Source organism: Acomys minous (assembly GCF_964271855.1).
Source record: "Acomys minous genome assembly, chromosome: 13".
NCBI classification, from domain to species: domain Eukaryota; kingdom Metazoa; phylum Chordata; class Mammalia; order Rodentia; family Muridae; genus Acomys; species Acomys minous.
In genome coordinates, this window is record NC_140495.1 from 44207646 (window position 1) to 44235472 (window position 27827).

Genomic DNA, 27827 nt, shown 5'->3' on the forward strand with positions numbered 1-27827 from the left:
TGGGTTGATGTCCCATTTGGGTTACAGGAGCCACCCAGTTCAGGCTCCATATCCCCCATTGCTAGCAAATCCATTTGGCGATTTCTCATAAAATTGGGAATAGTTCTACCTTAAGACTCAGCTTTACCACTCCTTGGGCATATACCCAAAAGGTGCTCCACCTTGTAGTAACAAGGACACTTGCTCAACTATGTTCATAGCAGCTTTATCCATAATAGCCAGAAACTGGAAGCGACCTGAATATCCCTCAATCAAAGAGTGAATAAAGAAAAATGTGATATATTTACACAATAGAGTATTACTCAGCTATTAAAAGCAATGACATCATTGCAAGCAAATGAGTGGTACTAAAAATGGCCATCCTGAGTGAAGTAACTCAAACACAAAGAGAGAAACATAGTATATACTCACTTATAAGCAGATATTAGCCATAGAGAATAATCATGCTGCAATCCACAGACTCAAGGATGCTAAGTAACAAGGAGGGTATAAGGGGAGGACAAATGAATCTCACTGAGAATGGGAAATAGAACAGACAGGGGTGGACAGAGGGAGGGAGTTCTGGGAAAGACAACTGGAATTAGGTGGGCATATCTGGGATAAACTAGAAACCTAGAGCAATGGAAACTCCCAGCAATCTGTTACAGTTAATTGTATAGGTTTGTCCTAAGAAGTCAATAACTGACACAGGGAGACTGAAACATACTTTAAAGCTGTCAGCACTAAGCTGGGCAGAATCTAAACTGATACAAATCTACTCATAAACTAACATAAACTACTCTAAACCTCATAACATACATATATCCCAAGCACTTGCCACTATGATCCTCGGAGACTTCTCTCCCTTTCCCAGTCAACTGTAAACCATCTTCTTTCTCCCTCTCGATTGTCAAACTTTGCTCTGTCCCCTCTCCAGGAAGTCCCACCTTCCACTTCCTGTCCTTCTGCCCAGCTTATTGGCTAAACAGTGCTTTATTGACAGTTGTTATATCCACTCAAGACATTCCCGCACAACAATCTATGATAGAAACAGCCCTTTAAATACAAGCACAAGGTACCAGAGCTCGGTGGACTTGGGATCTCTAAGCCTAGGATGGTAACATTTAAGTTGAAGCTTGATGACTTGAAAGACATCTGCTAACATGTGTGGAGAATTGTAAATATTCAGAGTAGATATGGCTTAACTTTTTATGTTTACTAAGTATATGACATGGTAAAGATGCATGTTTTGTTTTTCTGTAACTATGGCTAGTACAGTGAATTTATTAAGCTTGTGGACTAACAGGTTGGTGATCTCTTTTCTATAACATATTTTGTTGAAAAAGAACTTCTTGAGACTGTTTTAATTCATTAAGATCAATTTAATTTATTTTGCTTTTAAGTAAAATTTCTAACATTTGTAAATTTCATAAATACATGCAATGTACTTTACTTGTATTTACCCACCACTCCTCTCTGTAACTCCTCTCAGACCTACACTCCTCCCTTTGCAAGGTCATTCCCTCTTTTATTGTATTTTTTATAATCCTAATCCAGAGTCAAATTTGTGCTTCTCTTTTACTCATGCATTTAAGCTGTCCACTGAAGCATTGTTGACCTACCATGAACCACACATTTATTTCTCCCCACATCCACCCATAACCTATTGACTTTCTAGCCTGTCAGATAGGAACAGGAGATCCTGACCCCCTCTTATCTACATAATAGAGTATTAGTTGGCTTGATCTTGTGTCTTATTATAGGCAACATGGCTGCTGTGAGTTCATGGGTCTAGTGGTCCTGTCATTTCCAGAAGATGCTATTTGGCCCAGTTTTTCCTAACGCTGGATCTTACAAGTCTCTCTGCTCCAGTTCCTCTTTCACAGATCTGTGAATTATGAAGATAGAGGGTGGGATATATATATATATATATCCCATTTATGCCCAGGTATTCCACTGACATTTACTCAGCACATTAACTAGTTGCAACATTCTGCATTAATTGGCATCCACGGCAACAAAGAAGCTTCTCTGAAGAGATGGAAGATGTACACTAATCTTTGGTTATAAAGACAAGAATATTGGATTTAAGGTCATGCTCTATAAGAGTCCTGTAGTAGAAATACCATGCCTGGTATCATAGATCTGGCCGAAAATCCAGAGCTCATAGACTAAAATTTTGCTAAAAATTTTCCCTTTAATTCTGATTTAAAATGGTTTGTTATCCACATAACATTTATGTCACTATTGTACCCAGGAGTATATCTCATAATACCTATTTTATGGTAGCTTATAGGGTCACAGCTGAGTAAGACTGGTGATGACTTTTCTCCCCTAGTTTCTGTACAACACTTTCTGATACTATGAAAACTAACTAACAGGAAGGAATTTTCCCAGTCAGCACCACCATTATTTCTCCATATCAAAACGTGTAGCAAGACTGTCTTGTCATCAAATTCTGCAGTAAACAAGAACAATAGCATTCCCTTGCATTGCCTTGGGTGTTCTATGGGACTGCCCTGACCAATAATTCAATGCTTGGCAGCAGGCTTTTTATTTGGCAACTTACAATTTATGGGAGGATTATACCTATGTAACTCCAGTTAAACCATTAAACTCGTATGAATATATCTATATACAGGCACATAATTTACTATTTTATAAGTATTATATACATATAGCTTATAAAATATTGGCATTCCATTCAGAAATTTCAAGCATCCTTAGCACTATTTATCTAGCATTTCTAAAATGTCCTATTTGGGTTTTTGAGGATGTGTCTTCATTTGTGTTTTATTCAACGCTTGAAATTCAAACCATCTTTTCAAAACCATCTTTCACTAATCAGAACCAAGCAACTTTTATAATGCCTAGGCTTATATATTGGCCTGTATGGATACTGACATGCCCTTAGTAGACACATTTAATCTCAAACAATAAAGGTTTGGTTAATTTATAGAAGGAAACAGCCATGTTTAAAAGTGACTTCTGACTGCACAGCAGACAAAGTGATAAATCAGAGAAAGATATGACAAAATGAGTCGGAGATTGGATGATCCCAAATTCTCATGAGAACAGGACAGGAAAGAGAGGCTACTTAAGAGCAGCAAGGGAAGGAGAAGTGATTTTTTTTTAAGCCAAGGCTTTTTGACCAAGAGTTTTCACACAGGTGAAGACAAGAATGAGCCAGAGAATGAGAAGGAGGCAGAACATTAAAACATATTGCCAATAGTTTAAGGCGAGGCAGAGCAATTCAGTTCGAACCCAAGAGAAACCAGTTTGAATCAGTCTACTTGAAGAGGCGTGTGAGCCAGAACAGCTGAGTTGAACGAGAACTCTTCTGAATCAGGCGGCAAGAGTTAAGAAAGAGTTAAAAAGGCTTTGGAATGGCTCTCATCTCATTTCCCTCATTTGGGAAAATGAAAGTATTTACAAATATGTTTCTCTACTATCAAAGACATGTGCTGCTGTTATTCTCTGTGACAGCTCTCAATTTACATCAGTGTTGGGGTCACCTACTGTTCATCCAGCCTATGTGAGCGATGCTTTCTGGGACACGGCATTCTGTGTATTATAGTAAAGACAGAAATTCTTGGGGGAAAATCTCTTACCTCTTGAAATTTCTCCTTTGAGCTTACAGCTTGTAACCTTGTATTGGCCCCAAAGTCAGATATTAGGTATTCTTCATCAGAAGGCATTAGTTATAGAGCCATAAGGGTCTTCTAACAAGTTGAGGGTGGGTGATATGGAATAGCACAGCATGGAAATGTAAAAAAAAATGCAGTCTAGGAGAAGAATGCATGAGTTTAAACTAAGACCATGCTACTTGGTAGTTTCACAAAATTTGTCAATGACTTGTGACTTTGATCATCTTTAATATTTTTTGTTTTATTCAGTCTTGTTTGTATGTCTGAGGATTATTTGTGTTCAGTGCCTGTGGGGACAAAGGAGGACACCATATATTTTGGGATGAGAGTTACTTGGATAGGGATCACAGAGGATTTTCAGCTGCCACATGCTCTAGGAGAGCAATTAGTGTTCTTAGCCACTGAATCACATCCCGTCCCCAGCGTCATTTTCATCGTGTTTAAAGTGGGGTTCACAGCACACAAATTCATACGTATTTGGTGAATTAAGTACCTTAATCACCGAAATAAAGACCAATGAATAAAATCTCTTAAAGTATCATTGAATAAAATACCTTAACTGTCTATGCTGCTAGCTTTCAACTAAATTTGACCATATTTCTAAATTATCATGTGTTGAATTATTTGTGACCTTTGTTTGTTATTTCTCTTCATTTTTTTTTCTTACTAGAGGATCAAACACAGGGCCTGGCCATGCTTTGAGTGACATCTTTGCCACTCAGTGACATACCTTGTGATTGAATAACATCCCTAAAAATGAAATTTCTTCATTGGACTTTAGAACAGATTTGTAGTGATTCTTCTGCTTCCTCTTCGTTATTAATTGATGCTGGCACATAGTAGCTTAGGTCTTTGTATCCTTCTAATCACCACATGCCTAAATGACTGCAACAGAAAAAAATAGAGTTTACATAAGTAAGGACATATAGCAATCTATTGCTCAGCCATTCAGAATAATGCTTTTAGGAAAATTAGAATATAGTAGTTTCTTAAAGAAGAAAAACACTAATGTACAAACAACTATGCAGACGTTTTAAGTGTAGATTGAGATTCTGAGGAGCATATTAGATATCAAGATCTCATATTATGTAATTTTACATGTATTTGCATATTCACTTGCTTAAAAAATAATGTACCTTCAAAACTCTCTAAAAATGATACATAATTTATCTTGTTACCATTGTGTCTACAACTGTTACATGTTACTTAGCACAAAGAAAGGACTTGAAAATGGTTCTTTAATGTGTACATGACTATTGAAGCATAAACAATGCACTTATTTATTATTTAAGCTTATATTCTCAATTTCCAAACCATTAAAATAAATTCAAGTGTATCACAGGCTTAGAAATGACCTACAGTTTTCTAATGGAATGCCCAACTTAGTACAATATATGTGATTCAAAATATTTGCAGTAAAATGCCTGAGCTGTGAAACTAAAACATTTAAAAAACAGATTGGAATGGAAATTGGCAAGTTGAGCTGAGCCTACTTTACAGCTGTAATAAAGTAAATTGACCCCAGATGGATAATTAAATAAACCTCTGCCTGAGCAACGCTTGGCTTCTCACTGTTACTGCCTCTAGAGTTGTCAGGCTTTGCCTTTGCCATAGGCCACATCAAGAGAGCCATCAAGTGAAATAGGCCTATCCTATTTGCATAAAGTTACAAAGATGCATGAATTCTGTTTTGTGCTTTTGAGTTAGCAAGTGTAAAATGTTAGTTAGCAAATTGTGTGCCCTTGTCCGACTTTGTTAAGAATTTTTAGTTATCTAAAAGAAGAGGCTATTGTCTTTTGTCTTGCTCAAATTCTTTGACAATATGATTAAAAGAGTTCACTTGCTGTGAATCTGTACAGACCAGCCTCTCAAGACCCTCTCATCCAGGTGGGGGTTGGGGGTGGTGGCACACGCCTTTAATCCCAGCACTCTGAGAGTGTGAGTTCAAGGCTAGCCTGGTCTACAAAGAGAGTTCCAGGACACCCAAGGTTACACAGCGAAACCCTGTCTTGAAAAACAAAAATAAAAACATAAAAAATCCTCTCATCCAGAGATTTCCCAAGTTAGACTTGCTTGGCCAATTATGCATACTTCAGCAATCAATCCAGTTATGAGCGTTCTGAGAAATCAATAGCAGATCTCAGTCATTATGCAAACTTTGGTTAATGCATTCCACAAATATTATTAAATATGTATGTGTCTTATATTATGTGACACAGCAGAAGAGAATAGCAATACACTCTTTTTTTTATTCATGCTTTTTTTTATTCCATGTGCATTGGTATTTTGCCTGCATGTATGTCTGTATGAGGGTGTTGGAACTGGAACTCCCTGAAACTGGAGTTACAGACATTTCTGAACTGCAGGTGGGCACTGGGAACTGAACCCAGGACCTCTGGAAGAGCAGGCAGTGCTCTTAACTACTGAGCCATTTCTCCAGCCCTCAGCAGTACACTCTTAAGTCAGACCAGATTTTAACTTTCCAAAGACCTTCCATGTTATGATTGTGTCCACGGTCTCATTTACCTTTTACTAACCAACATTTTTAGAGAAACTAGAATTCATCAAGTGATATTGAATGATAACAATCAATCTAGTATGAGAAAGTGGACAGAAGGTCATAGAAGAGGAAGAGATGCAGGAAGGCAATGGTCTAAGCTCAAAAAGGAAATTAAAAAACACAAGCAAAAGTAAGGGCTTCCTGCCAGTCAGTGCTGGCACACACCTTTAATACCAGCACTCAGGAGACAGAGGCATGCAGATCTCTGTGAGTTCGAGGCCAGCCTGGTCTACAGAGAGTTCCAGGACAGCCAAGGCTACATCAAAAAAAAAAAAATCAACAGCAACAACAAAATTTACTATAAAGATATTTTTCTTTGTAATTCTTTTCTATTTGTATCCAGACTGAAATATAATTATATAAAACAATAAAACTGAAAATTCAACTTATAATGCTTAAGCACATAACCTAAAGAAAAGATGAAGGGGGTGGGGGGGGTGGAGTGATATTGAAAAAATATATATTTATATGTATTAAAATTTGATTAGCAATGATTATTGTTTATATTGAGATGTTCATTGTAACCACTAAGAATATACTTTTCTGAAAAAGTACCTAGTAAAACCCTTAATAAACTTTGTATGGTATGGTAGAAAAAAAATTTAAAAATACTAATGGAGAAATAAAGAAACACAATAGATAAAACATACATATACAAAACAAATACCAAAATTACAAATTTAAATTAGAAAATCTGAACAGACTTATATTAGGAAACTGAATGCGTAATCAAGATTCTAGAAATATTAAAGTGAAGAGCCACATGATTTTTGTCTCTCTAAGACTGAGTTGCTTCACCTAGCGCAATACTTGCCAGAACCATCTCTGTTCCCTTAATTTTCAGTTAACTTTTTCCTAACGTCTGAATAAGTTTCCATTCTGTATATGTGTCACATTTCCTTTATCCATTTTGATGATGAAGAAGATTATGATGATGATTAAGAGCATCTGGGTTGATTGCATTCTCTTATTATTGTGAATAGTACAGCAAAAAATTAGATGTGTGTCTATCGTCTCTGTGGTAGACTGTGGATTCTTTTGCTATAACTGGGTCATACAGTAGTTAGAATTGGGCACTTGAAGGAACCTCACTACTGATTTCCATAGTGTAAACACTAGTTTACATTCTCAACCACAATGGATAACTTCATTGACATTTGCTGTTACTTGTTTTATTAATGCTAGTTGTCCTAGCTGGTTTATTGTCAACTTAACACAAGATCGAGTCATTTTGGAAGAAGGAGCCTCACCTGGGAAAATCACTCCACCAGATTAGCCTGTTGATGTCGGCAAGCCTGTTGTACAGTTTCTTGATTGTTAACTGGTATGAGAGGGCCCTGATTATTATACGTGACTCCATTCTGGGGATGGTTGTCCTAGGTACTATAAGAAAGCAATCTGAACAAGCCATGTGGAGGAAACCAAGCACCACCACCACACCATCACCACCACCACCACCACCTCCACCACCACCACCACCACCACCACCACCACCACCACCACCATCACTACTACCACCTACACCACCACCATCACCTATACCCCCCACCACCATTACCACCACCACCTACACCATCACCATCACCTATACCCCCCACCACCATTACCACCACCACCTACACCATCACCATCACCTATACCCCCCACCACCATTACCACCACCACCTACACCATCACCATCACCTATACCCCCCACCACCATTACCACCACCACCAACACCATCACCATCACCTATACCCCCCACCACCACCACCACCACCTACACCACCCCCCACTACCACCATCTACACCATCACCACCACCACCACCACCACCACCCAGTAGCCCCTGCTTCAGTTCTGGCCTCGTGTGCCTGCCTCCAGTAGTTGCCCTAACTTCCATTCATGACACAAGTCACACGAGGACTTTCCACCCCAAGTTGTTTTGGTCCTGCTATTTTATCTCACCAGTAGTAAGCCAGACTAAAAGAGTAGTCATTCTGATGTGGGTGAGATAGAATCTCAGAGTGATTTTCATTTATATTTGCTCTACAGCTGAGAAGGCTAAACAGCTTTGAAAACATGCATTGGCCATTTTTGTTTCTTCTTTTGAGAATTAGCTGCTCATTTCATCATCTCATTTATCTACTGGCAGTTCTGTGGTTTGAGTATTTAAATCGTACAGTGCTTTTAAATGTATTTATTTATTTATTTATTTATTTATTTATTTATTTACCTCCCTGTGTGAGGTATAACTGGCAACAGATTTCTTCCTAATCTGTGGGCAGTTTGCTGTGCTGATAACTTTCTTTGCAGTGTATAAACTTTTAAATTTCACACAGTCCTTTTCTTGATTCTTAGTGCTATTCTCTGTGTCATTCGAGTTCTGTTAAGAAAGTTCTTGCTTATATACCCTTAACTTCGAGTGCATTCCCTACATTTTGTTCTAGCAGTCTCAGATTTAAATTGAGGTCTTGGGGTGGGAGCAATGGCTCAGTTGCTAAAATCACGTCATATTCATACAGAAGACTCGAGTTGAGTTCCAGGCACCTAAGTCAGCTCACAGCAGTGCTGTCTGTAATTCCAGCCTAGGTTGTCCTCTGGCCTCTAAGGCATGTGCACACATATGTACACAAACAACACTGCGTGCACACATGCATGTAAAAATGCAGAAAAAAATCTTATATATAAATTTGCAAAAGGAATCTCTTCACAATTAAAAAAGAATGTGTCTTGAAGTTCTGTACATATTAAATGTATGATCTGAAACATTTCTCTCTAATCTACTTAGTAGCCTCTCAATCAAACCTATAAGATGAGGTTTACAGCTTACCTTTAAAGATACACTGAGCACTGCTGAAGGGTGTGCCCATTCTTGAATGTCAGTTGATGTAATGAATTTTCTGTTGCCTCTTTTATGCTGCTCAGTTTCTTGGCACGGTTTATCAGTGGAGAATGGGCTACAGAAGTGAGCATCTTCTGCCTCCAGGTCCCTATCTGAAAATGGTCTCAGCACATTTTTCTTTCTCCTCATTTTAAGGGCCACAGCTCTGCCCCCTGTGGCACCTTCTCTTCCTGAGAATGTTTTTGATACTTGAAGAAGGCATTGGGCAGGATATTGGCTCTCCCTTCATGGGAACCGTTAAAAATAGGATGATCTGTATGGTTTTATTTAGAAACCACTTCAAGACCACTTAGCCGGTACTTACCAGCTTTTGTGAGAGAATTCTTCTGGAACTTTCTATGATCTCTTGCTACCTCTTTTAAAAAGTGCTTTTAAAACTACTTTTTAAAAAGAGAGCCACAGGCCGGGTGTGGTGGCGCTCGCCTTTAATTCCAGCACTCGGGAGGCAGAGGCAGGCGGATCGCTGTGAGTTCAAGGCCAGCCTGGTCTACAAAGTGAGTCCAGGATAGCCAAGGCTACACAGAGAAACCCTGTCTCGAAAAGAGAGAGAGAGAGAGAGAGAGAGAGAGAGAGAGAGAGAGAGAGAGGGAGAGAGAGAGAGAGAGAGCCACAACACTGAGGAGATCCTCAGCAATTAAGAGCACTGGCTACTCTTGTAGAAGATGTGAGTTCGATTCCAAGTTCACGTATTTTGGTTTTCAACCACGCAACTCCAGTTCTAGGGAACCCAATACCTCTTTTCTAACCCAGCAGGCACCAGACACACATGTGGCGCACAGATAGATGTACAAGAGAGAGAAAAACTCATACACATAAAATAAGATTTTAAGTCTTAAAAATAATTTTTTTTTTTACAAATAGAGTTACAGAAGAGAGAGATTTGTAGCTCTTTCTCTCCCCAGGCAGTGGTTTAGTGAGATGGCCCTTCCCACTTCTGAGATGTTTCTGTAACAGCGCAGGTTTTTGTTTGCACCATTAATCTCCTGAACTGACAGGATAGTCAAGAGAGGTCCCACATAATGAGACTCATCTGTTTGGACATCAAAGCGAAACGCAAATCTCAAACGAAAGATTCGCTAGTAGACTTTGATCCTGTAGTGTAAACAGCCACGGGTACCATGTAACCTTCATTCTGAGAGGCCACGGGAACACGCTGGTCCGTACATTGTGTAACACAAAGATAGAAGTAAGGCTGAGTAACTGTAACAGAACCGAGCTGTCCCCGCAGTGTACTTGTTTCCACATCTTTATCTTTAAAAAAAAAAAAAAAAAAAAAAGGAGCATGCTGAATGTTTTGCTAACGTCTATCAGTTTTCATAAGATTATAATAAAAAAGTATTATACTTGGCAGAACTTTCTGCTATTAACTAACTGAAAAATCAAAGGAAAAGCATGTCGGGAAATGCAATCGCTGCAAATCTTGGCCATTTGAAACAGTGATATAAGACCTGCAAGTGTGTTTGTGTGCTTTCAGAAGGACAAATTGCAAAATTACTTTCCGGCAATTTTGTAAATGCCAACAGTAAATTGCCGAGAATAGTTTTTCTTCCTTCTATATACAGGTTTGCTTTGTCTGAACAGGAGGCAGAAAACACAAAAAACCAATGGCTCGTTAGGTGCTATGTGGCCGCACGACAGCAGATGGCAGTATCGATGCATCAAAAAATTTCATTTTCTTTTTTTTAGAAGTCGTGTGTGTGTGTGTGTGTGTGTGTGTGTGTGTGTGTGTGTGTGTGTGTGTGTGTGTGGTGTGTATTTCCTGTAATCTGATGAGTGTCTAAACTTAAGTGACATCCGAATCTAGAATTTATAGTGAAATTTTGGAGTCGAATTGTTTTTTTTAAGTCGTCTTCTCTCCATACTTCTTCTTTTACGGAGGACATGTATTCTCCGTTGTTCTCTTTAGACCTTGACAAGATTATCATGTTTTAACACAGCAACAAAGGCTTGTTTTCAACTTCCCTCCACCCAAACACCTATTTGGTCTTTGACGGAAAGCATACTAAGAACATACACAGCCTAGCCCCCTAGCCAGTGCTCTGGAGAAACAGGAATTCCAAACTGTAAACTTTTGTTTCTTAATCTTTACTTGTGGTCCCATCGCCTACGTGGAACTTTGCTAAGTACCAATGAGGGATCCTCTCTCCTTTCAGATTCCAGGAACTTCTTCTGTGGTTCAGAGAAAATGGAAGCAGCCGCAGCAGCCGGTTACTCAGCCCCGAGGGTCCGGACAGCAAAGCAAGGCCCGGATTAGCGCTGTGGCTGCTGAGATAAAGCAGATCCGAGCACGAAGGAAAACAGCCCGGATGCTGATGGTGGTGCTTCTGGTTTTTGCAATTTGCTATCTCCCAATCAGCATCCTCAATGTGCTAAAGAGGTAAATCCGGCTCGTTTATTTAAAAATGAAACAGCTTGCATTTTAATTAAGAACTCTTGTTTCTTTCTAAACAGACAAAACTCCTTCTGCTTAGATACTTAGTCTGGCCAATCAACTCAGTGATGGAGTTGTTTGATCACCAGCCTTCTTGCATGCTCAGGAAATACGCTCACAGTAGGTGAAGATTCTCAGTTGAATAGCAAATGGTTGTTTTCCTATCCTCTTCCGGTTGACTGCTAAATCTTAGCAGGAGGAAACATTCTAACAGAAAATTGTGTTTCAGTAACTAATTTCATAAACAAATTAAGTCAAAGTTCTAAGTTGTTTTGAAAGAGAATAAGTGGGTTTTCCGAACTTTATTCTCAAATATATCAACAACCGTACCACAATTCTTTTTGCTAAAATATTTTTCAAGATAAAGAAGAAACAGGACTAATTTGTTGGGGCAATAACCGCAGATACATTGTGTTTTAAACAGGAATCACTGGAACAATTTCAATATCAACATTAATGGAACACTATATTTTTCCAGTGCATAATTTGTGATACTTTAGACAAAACTATGAAGTTCAAATAATTTTGATCAGTGGCATGAGAAGCAGAGGCCGAAATGCAGGGACAGTCAGTACATGTATAACCAGATTTTATCAGGAAATATCAAAGCTGCTGCACACACACTGGTCCCAAGGCAAACTTAGCTTGGAAGTGCTCCTTCCATTTTCCCAAAGTCAGAGTCAATATCATATTACTCACAGCTGGGGACCTTGGAGACAGGTAGGTTTGGCTAGAGGAGTGTAACCAGCTGCAAAGACTTCTCCTCTTTTGTCTTTTTTATTTTATTTTACTTTTCATTTTTGATTGTTTAAAGGCTTTTTCAATGATGAAGTAGAATATGTGTTATATTATTGATAAATACGCCTCTACATAACATATTTGTTATAAGGAGATTTATTGTAGAAGGAAGGAAGGGAGAGAAAGAAGGAGGGAGGGCGCCCCAGACGAAAAGAAATAGAGGAAGTGACAGGTGCAGGTGGGCTGGTGGCGGACCCAGGTTATATCTTGGGAGCTCCTAGGTGATGACATCAGAGGTTGCTAAGCAACCTTCAGGCAACCCAGTGGGGCTACCTATATGCTAACAAAATGAGGATTTTGAATGCTCCTTTTCTTGAGATATGTGTCCAACTCACAAGACATAATTGACCCTCTGCTTTTTCTAGGCTTTCTTCTCATTTTATTCCTCACAAAAATCACAAATGTAGTAAATGCTTTGTATGTTTGTCTTTTCCACTATTGAGATGATCAAACACGTGACTGACAGTAAGTGGACTCCTCCCTCCTCCCTTCCTCCCCATCTTTTCCCTCCTTTTCTCTTTCCTCCTCTTTCCTTCCCATTTCTCCCCTCCCCTTCCCTCCTTTTCCTCCTTCTCCTCTTCTTTCCCCTCCTCCTTCTCCTCTTCCTTTCTTCTCCAGTCTACATGAAATATTTCTAAATGAATTTAGCACCCTGTGGGATGCACATTTGAATTTCTTATATCTCTGCTCTTGCACCTCTCCCTCTAATTATTTCCAGATGCCCTCTTGTCAAAAATATTCATCTTACTATGCTGAATTAAATGGCTTTTTTTCCCAGAAGGTGGGGAATCTAAGTTTAATTTAAAACTTTTTTCAGTTATTTAAGCAATATGCCTGTTTGTACACACAAATATTTATTTTAAAATAATTTTGAAAATTGTTTTTACTACATAAGTTTTAATTATATATATATATATATTTTTTTTAATTTAGCCTCACCTCACATATCAATCTTGCTTTCATTTATTGTTCACACACTGTAAAGTCCAACCTTCTTTTTCTTGAAATGTAAGCTATTTCCTGGTTGGTAAAAACTCACGTCTTCAAACTGATTTTTATTGGCCTAGTATTTCAGAGATGATTTTGAGCCAGCAGTTGTATCTTATGGTATATTTAATTTGTCCACATTCTTTCACCCTCTGCGTGCTTATTTGTGAACTTCTACTACTCTGTAGAACATCACTTTGTCCCAGAAATTTATTTCTATTGTGTATTCTCTCATTAAGAAGAAAGCATAAGATACAGATCACATAATCAGTGAAGGGGCCTCCAGGATGGAACACAGTGGTTCTTCATCCTGGGACTTATTGAACAGGTTAGTGAGTATCATTATCAAATCTACAAAAGAAGGAGAGTTATCTAAGAATAGAACACAGTGAGTGAGTTTCTCTCTCTCTCTCTCTCTCTCTCTCTCTCTCTCTCTCTCTCTCTCTCTCTCTCTCTCTCTCCTCTCCCCTTCTTTCTCCCCCTCTCTCCCTCCCTCTCCCTCTCTTTCTTTCTCTCTCTCTCTCCCCCCTCCCCTCCCGTGTGTGTGTGTGTGTGTGTGTGTGTGTGTGTGTGTGTGTGTTAGTGTTGTTGTTGTTGTTGTTGCACACACGTCATAGCACAGGTATGGAAGTTAGAGGACAAAAGGAAAACTTATGGGAGCCAGCTCTGTTGTGCATGTGTTTTGAAGCAGAGTTCCTCATATTTCTGCAGCTGCGCTGTATACTCCAGGCTAGCTGGCCTACGAGCTTCCAGGACATTCTCCTGTCGTCACCTCCCATCTCACAATACGATTGCTGGGATTACACGTGTGCACTATTATACCAGAATCTTTACATATGTTCTGGGAATCTGAACTCAGGTCATCAAGTCTTCCCAGGACATGCTTTCACTCACTGTCTAATCTCCCCAGCCCAGAGAATGCAAAATTTAAAATGTCGCTGAGGAGGCCAGCAAGATGGCTCAGTGGGTAAAGGCATGCATTATGGATTATGGAGCCCGAGGACTTCAGCTCGGTCTGAGACCCACCTGGTAGAAGGAGAGGACCAGTCCTTGACAATTATCCTCTGCCCTTCACATGTCTTGGGCCTGATGCTCATGACCCAGGAAAACAATGTTAAAATGCTTAAACATGGCATTTAAGGATACTATACTACATTTTTAATCTTTTTTATTTAATTAACTTATTCAGATTACATCTCAATTGTTATCCCATCCCTTGTATCCTCTCGTTCCTCCCTCCCTCCTGCTTTCATCCTATTGCCCTCCCCATGTCTGTGACTGAGGGGGACCTCCTCCCCCTGTATATGCTCATAGGGTATCAAGTCCCTTCTTAGTAGCCTGCTATCCTTCCTCTGAGTGCCACCAGGCCTCCCCATGCAGGGGACGTGGTCAAATATGGGGTATCAGAGTTCGTGTGAAAGTCAGACCCCACTCTCCCCTCAACTCTATGTCCTGTCCATTGGTTAGATCAGGGTAGGGGTTTGAAGTTTACTGCATGTATTGTCCTTGGTTGATGCAATAGTTTAAGCAGAACCCCTGGGCCCAGATCTGCCCATCATAATGTTCTTGTAGGTTTCTAGGACCCTCTGGATCCTTCTATTTCCTTATTCTCTCATACTTCTCTCACCTAGAGTCCCTATAGGATGTCTTCTCATCTATGCCAATTTTCTCATAATTGAGGTCTTTCATGGGGCATGTCCCTTGGGCTAGTGTCCAGTTATAAGCGAGTATATACCATTTGAGTCTTTCTGCTTCTGGGTGAACTCACTCATTATGATCTTTTCTAGTTCCATCTCTTTGTCCACAAATTTTTGGATTTCCTTGTTTATAATATCTGAGTAGTATTCCATAGTGTAGATGTACCAGTCTCTTTATCCATTCTTCTACTGAGGGACACTTAGGCTGTTTCCAGCTTCTGGCTATTATGAATAAGGCCACTCTGAACATGGTTGAGCATATGTCCTTGTTGTGTGGTGGAGCATTTTCTGGGTATATTCCAAGGAGTGGAATAGCTGGGTCTTGAGGAAGCCCTATTCCCAGTTTTCTGAGATAACGCCAGATAGACGTTGTGCAGGTTTGCATTCCCACTAGCAATGAAGGAGTGTTCCTCTTCTCCACATCCTCACCAGCATGTGGTGTCACTCGAGTTTTTTATCTTAGCCATTCTGATGACAGCTGCTGCTGCCAAGATGGTCTGCTTTTCAGGGGGTCCATATTCTTCTCATGTTCAGGGATGCGCAGGTTTTCTGTAGTTTGGTCCTTTCGAACTGTGGAGTACTCCCACTGTAGTGGGGTGGGAAGCTTGGTGTTCCTGGTTAAGAAATCAGTCCATTTCCCTGACTTGATTCCTCTGACTTCTAAGTAAGGTCCATACCCCTCATCGCCATCTTGGAAAAAAGCAAAAAACAAAACAAAACAAAACCTATACTACATTTTTTAAGCTTAACATAGCAGATGAAAACTTGAATCCCAAGGAATATGAGTATCTTACCCACTGAAAACAAATTATTACCTGCATACAGAGAAATCTCATGACAAATTTCAATAAGGCTGGAACACTGAAGTTGAAAAAATACTGAACAGTACACACGTGAAAGTGGAAAGAACTTAGCAGTGTAATTTTGGATTGCTAATTAAAATATGTATAATGGGGCTGGAGAGATGGCTTAGTGGTTAAGAATACTTCCTGCTCTTCCAAAGGACCTGGGTTCAATTCCCAATACCTGTATGGCTGCTCATCATCACCTATATTCAAGTTAAAGGAGATCCAGCACCCTCTTCTTACCTCTATGGGTACCAGGCATGCACACAGGTACCGCCCATATGCGATAGATAGATAGATAGATAGATAGATAGATAGATAGATAGATAGATAGATAGATTTGTACATGGTGGGATACCAACAAATGATTAGTCAATCACGTTTAGAAACAAGATGACAGAAGGGAAATTCACCTTCTCTATTCTTGACAAGGGATTTGCATTTTCTGGCTGCAAGATACAGAGCCAGTTTTTCTGAGCTGGAGCTTCCAATGGATAGATACCCTAAGCCATTCTATTTTTTTTCCAGAAAAATATTTTTATTGAACTAATTGATTTTTAAATATTTTTTAATTTATTTTTTTATTATTTTTTTCCTTTATTAATTTATTCTTGTTACATCTCAATGGTTATCCCATCCCTTGTATCCTCCCATTCTTCCCTCCCTCCCATTTTCCCCTTATTCCCCTCCCCTATGACTGTTCCTGAGGGGGATTACCTCCCCCTGTATATGCTCATAGGGTACCAAGTCTCTTCTTGGTAACCTGCTGTCCTTCCTCTGAGTGCCACCAGGTCTCCCCCTCCTGGGGATATGGTCAAAGGTGACATACTCTGGTGCCTCACCTTTGACCCTAAGCCATTCTAAAGAGGCTGTGCCATTAGTACTCTCACAGAGGACAGGGTTGGGCTAGTTCTGCAACGTTTGTTCGCCCGTGGATTCAATTATTTAAGTCTCACTTGATTTTCTGTCTCTGCTTCTTCTTCCACAGAGTATTTGGGATGTTCACACACACCGAAGACAGAGAGACTGTCTATGCTTGGTTCACATTTTCTCATTGGCTTGTATATGCTAATAGTGCTGCAAACCCAATCATTTACAACTTTCTCAGTGGTGAGTTTCCAATGTTTCTTTGTTAATCCTCTGCTCGGTGGTGGAGCAACTAGAGCAGACAGATGCCCTGGAGCAGCTCTGACGTGGATGCGGAACTTAGTTTCTGTTTGAGCTATGGCTGCCCCTGACTAGATCTGCCTAGAGTTTCTTCATTTTGAAAGTGAATTTAGGCCACCTAGCTCATCAGAGGACATTATCTAATCCTTTTTTTTTTTTTCATGGAAAACTTAGAATGAATGATAAAGAAAAAATGAAAATTTTGAGTATCTTGCATGGCTTACATCCAACTTATGATTGAAAAATACACACACACACACAGACACACACACACCAAAACAAAATGAGATATGATCTCTCTACCCCACTCTCTCCCTCCAATTTCTTTTCATGATCTGGCAAACAAACCTTTACCAATTTCACGTTTGCTTTAGTAGCTCACTAAACCCAATTAGAACTATCCGTAAGTGCGTGGGTGTGAGCCATCCACTGGTGTGTGTGGAAGCCTATTAGTGGCCATATCAGGACTATGCTGTGGTTAGTCACATCTTTCTACTATTTTATCCTCAAATGCCTTGAGATTTGTTTCTTATTCCCATTTCTAACTATATAGTCATTTTTACATTTGAAAAAATCTTTTTATTGAACATTTAATAAATAGTGTACGTCTTCCAATTTCATGTTGGCTTTTTGATTTGCTTGATTTGTTTAAGTACGTAGAACAGCTAGATAAGATAGATTTTCTAGAAATAGAAGGATTGATCATGTATCTCAAAAAGTTTTTTTAAAAAAAGGATTTTATATGTTTTTACCCTGAATACAAAACAAAATCTTGCATCCCTTTAATTCCGTTTAATCCTTGAAAACTGCATGTACTGAAATATCACAAGGCAATCCAGAAATATCATTTTTATGATTTTATGTGTTAAAAGGTTTTAATCAGTAAAAGAAAAGCACAACCAATTTTATCCAAACAGAAATTCTGTCACTTTTAAAGTAATCATTGCCCACTGACTTGCGCTCTGACCTGGCTCTGAGTAGATGTAACCTATAAAGAAATGGGGAGACAAGTGTTTGAATTTGACATCACAGACCAAGGCAGAGTCCTGGGAGGAGGTTAAGAGGAGTCAGAGAGGTCACTGACAGCCACCTCGTGTGGGTCTGCCATTGTCCTAGGCCTGCGAATGGACTCAGTAGTCTCCTGCAAGGTGTAATTTTAGGTGCAAAGGGAAGGAAGAAGTTTCCATCATGCCCTTTGCTCTAATAAAAGGTGACCAATTCCGTATCTGAACTGCCTAAAAATCTCATCAGTAATTTAAAGATACGTACTTCCCAAGATTTTTCCAGTTGTTTCTTTTCCTATTTTGCCACGCTCGGATTATGAAAGGAGACTCTTTCATAAATACTTCAGTGTATTTTTTTTACTTTTTTTGTGCCAGCGTCTTTAGCGTATAATGCATCTCTGTTTTCTTGCTTATGCACAGTGTAGATTTCATTGCTCTTGAAACAGTTCAGAGTCTACGCAAACTTTTCCTGAGAGCCATTTAGTATTATTACAGGGTTAAAAGCTAACTTGAGATACACAGGGGTTTTGACTTTAAAGAAAGAAAACAAACGCCAAGTATTACATATGAAAATACTTAATCGCTTAATTTCCTTTTTCTGTTTCCTTTATTGATGCAAAATGCTCCACCTCACTGTTAGTTTGGCTCAAGGGAACGAGTCATTTGTGCCCTGTGCACTACGTGGTGAGCTGTTTATGCATAATTCACTTTCCTTTTATTCTGTCTGGTCTGCCAGGAAAATTTCGAGAGGAATTTAAAGCTGCCTTTTCTTGCTGTCTTGGGGGTCATCGCCAAGGAGATCGTCTCACCAGGGGACGCACCAGCACAGAGAGCAGGAAGTCCCTGACCACGCAGATCAGCAACTTTGATAATGTATCAAAACTCTCAGAGCACGTGGTGCTCACCAGCATAAGCACACTCCCAGCAGCCAACGGGGCAGGACCGCTTCAAAACTGGTAGACTATTTATTGCTTTGACGAGGATACCTGACTCAAACCATTCTTTTATACAAACTCTGTGAACGGAAGTTTTAGTATCCAATCGATCTAAACCGAAAAGTTCTTGTCAGTCCATTTTTTAAATTGATCACTCTTTGGAAATAAAGCAACCATTTGAAATACTTCCTGAACCATTTGCTCGAACAGGTTAAAAGTTTAAACTTTAGCTGAATTTACTTCAAATATTTCTTCTTAGTTCTGTGAACTGAAGTTTGTGGCAATTGAAGGTTTAAACATTTCTAATTCTTTTTACAATTCCCCTGTTTTATTTTCACAATTCAAATTGGCTGCTAAAATCACCAAAAATTAATAATTTTCTTTTGGTATATAAAAGAAATAACAATACTAATGCTTAGTTACTAACAGACGTGTGAATTGACTTAATTTTTTTCAAAAACACACAGTGACTATCATTACAATGTGCTACCTGGGAGAATGTTTATCAACAGAAAAGCATTTAATTTGTATATACTCAAAACAAATCTTTCCAAATCTCATGAAATGTAAAAGATTAAGTTTGAGTTGCCACTAGTTTTTCATTTGCTAAATAGTCTCAGGTTTATCACTTTACAGAATCTAAGTTTTTTTTGTGCAATATAGAACCAAAATTATTATATTAAAGTAAAAATTCTGCGTCAACTACTAAGACCTAACTGTTTTCATCCCTGAGGAAGTATTTAAGATTTAAATTGAGAGATAAATTCAAATCATTGTATTTTTCTAAATTAGGGACAACGAGTCGGTCAGCCTTGCTGGGTTAAGAACTGCCTGCTGGGTAGCAGGAAGTGAGGAGCCGAGGCTGGGATAGGGCTTACTGGGTGACTGAGCATCTCCCTAGCTTGCACTAGGCTAGAATTCAGTCCCCATCCTTGAAAACAAACACATGAAGCTAGGCTTATTGTAGCCTGGTGAGGGAGAAAGGTTGAGGGTTCCCAGGCATGGCAGAGTCGTCACACAACCAAAGACAGTGGTCCCTACCACAACTCTGGCAGTACTGTTACAACCCCTACCCCACCCCTATTTAATTAATTATACTGCACTCTCTGTTGGTAATTTCAGAATCCCTGAGGCTAGGAGACCAGAACTTAGGAAAGTGGAAATCTTGCCACTAACTCACGCACAAATGGAAACTATAGAATGTATTTTGTATGAGTGTAAATCGTGAGGTTGAAATAATTATTTCAAACTTGTTCTCTGAAAAAAAATTCTTGTCATGCAAGTATTCACTTCTGAATTAAATTAAAAGTTTGAAAGTGTACATATCAAGTTTTTCATCTCATAGTATATCATTAGGTAGGCACTCTGATTATACAGAAGCAGGATGTATTTAATATTTAAGAAACACTTTATTTGAAAAAAATACTTATATTGTCATTTTGCCTTTTGCCCACCTGCTAATTCTCAGAGAAAATTAACACAACCAAACTATCCATATTTTTAAATACTTTAGGATTTTGTTACCATGTGCCTTTTAAGCCAGGACTACCCTCTTATACAAGGTTTATCAAGATTATTTGACTGAACATCATGATGTTCTGGATCTATGAACACAGTCATTTTTAATGTCTCCTCTCTCCCCTTCCGAGAGCTTCGTCTACCATGCAAAGAGAGCTGTAATTTTCCGACTGTGGTGACAGTTAGCACTTTAAGATCTGAAGATAACTTCAAATCTTCTCGGTAATAAGCCTTAATAGTCTTGCAGCTCAGTAAAGATGATATAATGATTTTTATCCAATATAACTGAGCTTCATTAACTCTAAGCTGTGAGACAGCAGCATGTCCTAAGATGCCAGGTTTGTTATATAAACTAGACAGGAGGCCTTAAGTGGGGAAAGGGTGGAGAAAGAGGCAGCGGAAGGCAGTGGGGGAGACTGTGGTATTGGTTGACCAAAAGTCAGAATTCTGTTGGTCTAAATTAGTGATTCTCAGCCCAGTGTGGTTCCTGCATCAGCAACACCTGCATTTCCAAGGAAACAAAGATTAAACAGGTATCCTAAACTTACTGAACCTGGATCCCTTGGGTTCGGCACCCAGGAGTGTAGTCGCTTACAAATCCTACGGGTGATTATGAAGCACTTTAGCTATGAGAACCCACTGCTCTAAATGGGTGTCTCCTGGCCTCAACTTATTAGCCCGCGTGAAATAAAGTCTTTTACTGCACAGGTATCTACAACAGGGAGTTCCATCTTCAGTCCTGTCCACCTGGCTGGAGGTCTGAGAGAAGAGGCTGAGCGGCCCATGTGTCCCTGTGGAATCTCACCCATGTCATCTCAAAGAGATAATGGTTTACAAAACAGTTGCCACTGTGTTCTTAGTGGGATGTTACGGAGGAAGAATCTCAAAGCACTTAAGCGCTTTATACGTGACCTGGATGACTTGAGTTTTTATTCAAACTTCCCATTACTGAGTTTTATTTAGCATAGTTTATGTTTTGTGGAAGCAGCTCATTTCCAAGAACGACCGTTGCCTGGAAGAAAACTGATGAATAAAATGGATACATGAACAAATGGGACTCGGGGAATGAGGCATGTATATATTGCTCAACGTTAGGACTCATGAATCCTGAGAGATTTGGATTAATTTAGTGACCTTCATAGAACGAATGGTTTTTAAAAAGCCAGGAGGCCCCAGAATAGCAATGTTATTGGGGTGTTTAATATTTACCTCATTGTGTGCTAATGACACAAATGAGGAAAATTTATAGAAAATTTTAGTTTTGGAACTGAGTTATGCTGAACAGTGGACATTTATCGGCCTTTGTTTCTTTTGTATTTCAGACTTTCAATGTGAAATGTCAATGTCATTAATTTGTCACTAATAAGGATGGTGTGATAATTTTACTAAATATATTTGAGATTAATGATTTGTGATTTTTTTTTATAATATCATGAAAACCTTGATGTTGTGAGTTCATTCATTTCGGGGCTTTTTTTAAATGTCACATTGACTTGGTAGTTGGAGAGTGTCAAAAATGTTTGTGATTTTTTTCATTAATTAATTTATTTATTCACTCTACAGCCTGATCACAGCTTGGGACTAAATATTAATCCAAGTTTGTGGGATAAAGAAACCATGACGTCTAAATTTTCCACAATGTGGAATAATTAAGTAGTTATAAACTGCTGATAAGTTTAGTGTAAAGGCATTAGGCACAGTGATACTCAGTTTCGTCCTAGTGCACACTGAATCAGGAAGCGTAGGTAACCATGTTTATAAGACAATATGAATGTGTCCTGAGATGTTCCTAATGCTAACTGAATTGAGGGCTACCAGCACTTTGATACAATGTAACAATATCAGGTTTGCTTTAGCTGTGCATCAAAACAGGAATTACTGCACCCGGCTAGTCCTTTCAGGGGAGCGGAACTTTCCGCAGTAACTCTTCCACTTCATGCCACAGGCAAAAGCATAAATTCCATTAGATTATTTTCAAATAGTCTCTACGTTATTTGAAACTAAATAATGGGATTTTTAGGGTCATTATATAAATAGGAAAGCATTCATTTACAATCCATTCTATTACTTTATTTTTTAAATATATTTTATTAATTTATTCACATTACATCTCAATTGTTAGCCCATCCCTTGTATCCTCCCATTCCTCCCTCCCTTCCATTTTCCCCTTACTCCCCTCCCCTATGACTGTGACTGAGGGGGACCTCCTCCCCCTGTATATGCTCATAGGGTTTCAAGTCCCTCCTCTGAGTGCCACCAGGCCTCCCCATCAAGGGGGATGTGGTCAAATATGGGACATCAGAGTATTCTATTACATTATACACTGAAGAAAACAACATTACCATGAGAGGTACTGTTAGTTCTCAAAATTCAAAGGGAATGCTTTTCTACACTCTTCTGCTATTGAAAGGGGGGACAGAAGACTCCCCCTCAAATTGCCACGTATTTCTATTCTTTTAAATTTTTTCTTAATAGGCTTTGGGGTTAGAAAAAATCTAGGTTTTTCATGAAATGTGTTTCTATTATTGTATCCATGTATGTATCAGCATGTCAGTTGCTCAACAAGTATCCATTTAAAGTCCTTTATGCTTGATTGTATTGTGTCCTCATGAAGATCTTTTTTTTTTTTCATTAAAAAAAAAACCAATGTGATTATATGTCTCCCAGTGTGAAGGTTGAATTATGTAATTTTTAAGTAAAATATTACTGAGAAGTTCATAATCACATCTGCATTGTCCTGTTGTACTGTGTGAAAAATTACGTCGTTGTTCAATACATAAATTGGATATTTGCTCATAATTATTGTCAAATCTTTGCAGTTAACGATCGAATTAACCCTGGTTCAGTACATGATGACCAAGATATTTTTCCAATAAGTTTATATAACCAAGGATAATTATGATATAAAAGAGTTTTAATATTGTTTCTAAGAGGAGGTACTAAAATAACGGTTAATATTAAATACACAAATATTTCATAAAAGTTATATAAAACCACACACTTATAGAATTAAAATTCAAAGCTTTTATCTGACTCAGAATTTTCATTTGCTTGTGATTTAGCATAATGACCTCCCTTAGTTTTTAAATTATTATCATAGTCTGCAAACGCATGAGCTAGTTTTCTCTAAAATATTAAACTTTTAAGCTATACCTTTAGTTGGCTCCTTTTTTTTTTTAAACCCAGCTGATCCTCACTGACTTCAGAATCTAGTACAAACTATTTAAATGTGTAAATTCCATTCCTATTCAGAACATTTTATTCTAGTCTGCATGAAAACATAAAATATTCGATCAAGGTTAACATTTGACTCATAAGGAGGTATGATTGAGGATTATTTGGCTTTCATGGAGGGAAAGAGCCATTTTGCAATGAAGTTCCAAGTGGAGGTTGTCAGTGGTGGACCCAGTCAGACACTAGACACCAGCACGGAAGAGAGGGAGGAGCATCTTGCCTTCTGTTCAAGCCAATGGCCATGCATTGGGGAGTGTGATGGGGAGGTCTTATTGAGGGGTTCTTTGGTTCGTCCTCTTCCCCTGATTCTGCCTGTGCACCTGTCCTGCTTTTCCCCAACTCCAACCCTTATCCTGCCCCACCCCGCAAAGCACCAGGACCACTCACCAGCCTAATTGTGCCAGCTCTAGAAGGTTCTCCTTGCCTTGGCTCCTAAAGTGAGGAAATAATAAGTTTCAAAACAGATGAGTCAAAGCTCAAGGAAAAGGAGAAAGGAAGAGGAGACACTTCACAGTTTATACACAAGAAATAAAAGTAGATATGATAGTATGTCTGTGATAGGACCAAGAGGCCTCTGGGCATGTGTCCAGGAAAGGCAGAGCAGTGCCTTGTGTTGGTTCAATTTTCAGGTATTTGAGGAAGCTCCATAGCAATTTCTACACTAGTGGCACCAGTTTACATTCTTTTTTTTTTTTTTAAACTGTTTGGATAATTATATTTCTTTTTTTATGGTATTTTTTTCTCCTTTATTAATTTATTCTTGTTACATCTCAATGGTTATCCCATCCCTTGTATCCTCCCATTCTTCCCTCCCTCCCATTTTCCCCTTATTCCCCTCCCCTATGACTGTTCCTGAGGGGGATTACCTCCCCCTGTATATGCTCATAGGGTATCAAGTCTCTTCTTGGTAACCTACATTCTTACCAGGAGAAAAAGAGGGTTACTATTTTCCTACATCCTTGCTAGCATTTGCCGTTTGTTTTCTTAGTGATGGAAGCTTTGATTGGGTAAGATAGAATCTGCATCTCCCTCATGACTAATGATACTGAACACTTTTTCAAATATCTATTGGTCATTTGTGTTTCCTCTTTTGAGAACTGGAGGATGTGTTTTGTTAGTGTTTAGTTTTTGCTGATGTGTGTGTGCACACATACACATATATATGATGACATCGTATATATATACTTATATGTTTATATATGTAAATTCTCTATATAATGTATAATTGAGAGAGATTTTCTCCCATTCTATCTCTTATTTTGTTGTTTCCTTTGCTGTTGAGAAGATTTTAATTCCATATAGTCCTATTTGTCAATTTTTGTAGTTATTGTCTGTGCTACTGGAGTTCTTTTTAGAAAGCCCCTGTTTGTGCTTATATCATGACATATTTGCCCTCTTTTCTTCTAGAAATTTTGGAGTTTAGGGTCTTGGACTAAAGTATTTAATCCAATAAAAAAAACTTTGTGCCTGATGAGATATATGGATCTAATTTTCACAAAAAAATATTTTCACAGCAGCATTTGATAAGAGTTGTCTTCTTTTTTCAATGTATTTTTTACTCCTTTGCCGAAAATCAAGTGGCCATAGTTGCACTGATTTATGTGTACACACCCTGTTCTTCTCCGTTGGCCTACAGGTCTTGTTTTTTGTTTTGGTTTGTTTTTTTATTTGTTTGTTTGTTTTGTTTTTGTTTTTGTGCCAGCGCCTTGTCTTCACCATGACTGCAGTATAACTTGAGGTCAGGATATATGATAGTTCTAGCATTGCTGTCTGCTTAGCATTGCTTTGTCTACTTGAGGTGTTTTGTCAATATGAATTTGGAGATTTCTTTTTAGCTCTGAGATTCCATTGGCTCTGCAGATTACATTCCGTACTATCTATAGCAGTTTTCACAGCAGCCTGCCTATCCACGGCACTGAAGGTGCCTCAGTCATCAAATGTGCTCGTCAAGTGCTTTAGCCAGCGGTTTAGGTGGACCATTTTAGTCATGCTCCATTGGTAGGCTTATGCATAGATGTCTTGCTTTTTATAGTTATTTATTTATATATTTCCTTTATTCTTTTATTTACTTATTTAGGTTCTGAGGACCAAATACATGCCATTGTCCTTGCTAATTGTCCACACTTAACACTGAAAACAATTCTCAACTCCTGGATTTTTGGTTTGTTTGGTTTTTTTTATCGACTTGATTTGGTTTGCTTTTTTCTTATTATTGTTAATTCTGAATGAGGTATTCATCCTAACTCCTTTGCTGAAAAAATGTATTATTGATTTGTGGAAAAGGTACTGTTTATCGTATAATAATTTTGTATCCTACTTGGCTAAAAGTGGCTATCAGATTTTAGAGATGTAATGACACCTTCAAGTTCCCTTAAGGAAATGATCATGTCATCTGCAGGGGTGCGTTAAATTTTTCCTTTCTTCTTTACACCCCTTTTCATGTATGTCTTCTATTATCTAGCTAAGACTCAGATCACTTTGTTAAATAAAAGTAGAAAGTGTGGACACACATCCTCCATGTTGCAGAAGAACACTTCTCAATATTCCCCATTTAGTATAACATTGGCTGTGATTCTGTCATAATGTGTAGCCTTTTAACATACTGCAGTGTTTTCAACAGCACTTAGTTTCTTTGGAACTTTTATTATAAAGGCATTGTGAACTTCATCACATGTCTTCCTGTATCGATCTGGATGGTTATGTGATTTCTGCCCTTAAGTCTGTTTATGTGTTGTAATACATTGACCCACTGTCATATGCTGAACCATCCTCGCTTCTCTGGGATGAAGCCAACCTGTTGGTGCAGGACAATCATAATGTGTTCTTGAGTTCAGTTTTCAGGTATTTATTCTGAAGCTCTTCATCTGTGTTTATCAGGGAAACTGGATTGGAGGTGTTGTCTTTTTGCTGTGCCCTTAGCCTTTGGCTTGATAAAATACTGGCTTTGAATAATTGATTTAATAGTGTCCATTTTCTTTCAATTTTGTGAAACAGTTCTTTTCGTTTTGTACATATTCCTTTATTTTAATTTATTCTTTTGTGAATTTCATGTGTGAGTACTGTATTTACATCATTTCCTCCCTTTCCAATCTTTAAATTCTTGACCTTTTATTCTTTAATTATTATTGTCATACACACATACAAATGAAGCTTGCTGAGTTCGTTTAGTGTTGCTCACATGTACATGTGTTGGGGGCTGACCACGCGGCCTTATATCAGGCTATCCATCTCTGGAGAAGGCTAATTCTTGTGGAACAGTTTTGAGAAGCATTGGTTTGGGCTCTTTTCTGAGAGTAAGCAGTTAGTCCATCTGGTCTTGCCATTTCCTTTAGGTTGTGACCTTTAATTATCAGGCCTATTGACTGTTGTGGACCTATTTGAGCTGTTTACATCTTTTTGGTGTAATTTCAAGAGGTCCAATGTGTTTAGGAATTTATCCGTTTCGCTCTGATTTTTCTTTTTAAAGAGGATTTAAGAAAATTTATAATATATTTCTTCCCTAATGAATCTTGGCATTTTACTGGGCCTGTTAGAGCAATTATCTTCATTCCTAATTTTTTTAAAATTCTCTGTTACCCTGTGATCAGTTTGCCTAGGACTTTGTCAAATTCATTTATCTTTTTAAACAATTAACTTTTTGACAGATTTTGTGCATCTGTTTTTCATTTCATTAAAAATTTCCCCAATCTTTAATATTCCTTGCTGGTTTTGGCTTGTTATTGGGTTTTGTTTGGTTTTTTGTTTGTTTGTTTGAGACCTTGGAGCACATCATTAGAATATTTGCTTCATGTCTTTCTCACTTTTTAACGGGAGTACTCACAGTTGCAAACTTTCCTGTTAGAACTGCCTAAGGGCCACATCACAGACACCTGAGTACATTATGCTATTATTTTCTATTCTTTTAGGGTTTTTAGAATCTCGTCACTGATTCTTTCATGACCCACTGTTCTTTAAAAACCCACTACCTCAAAAAATTATTTCCAATCATTTTGTATTGTTTCTGTGTACCTTCGTTGTTTTCCTCACTGCTATGTTGAAATGCATGGTAAGAAGCAATATAAAAGAAAAGGTTTTGTTTCAACTTATAGTTCAAGTTCAAGAAGATTTAGTCAATTATGGCAGGGATGAAACACAGTGTATC

General features: G+C 38.4%; 1 protein-coding gene across 1 annotated transcript in view; it reads left to right on the forward strand.

Annotated features, from left to right (window-relative positions):
• Nucleotides 1-23178, forward strand: part of HCRTR2 (hypocretin receptor 2) — a 102069-nt gene extending 78891 nt beyond the window's left edge. The window contains exons 5-8 of the mRNA XM_084753616.1: nucleotides 11224-11447; nucleotides 16817-16938; nucleotides 18736-18955; nucleotides 21161-23178. Of these exons, the coding sequence (XP_084609742.1) occupies nucleotides 11224-11447; nucleotides 16817-16938; nucleotides 18736-18955; nucleotides 21161-21215 (621 nt within the window). The 3' untranslated portion in view covers nucleotides 21216-23178. The remainder of the gene's footprint in view (nucleotides 1-11223; nucleotides 11448-16816; nucleotides 16939-18735; nucleotides 18956-21160) is intronic.
• Nucleotides 23179-27827: the final 4649 nt, after the last annotated feature.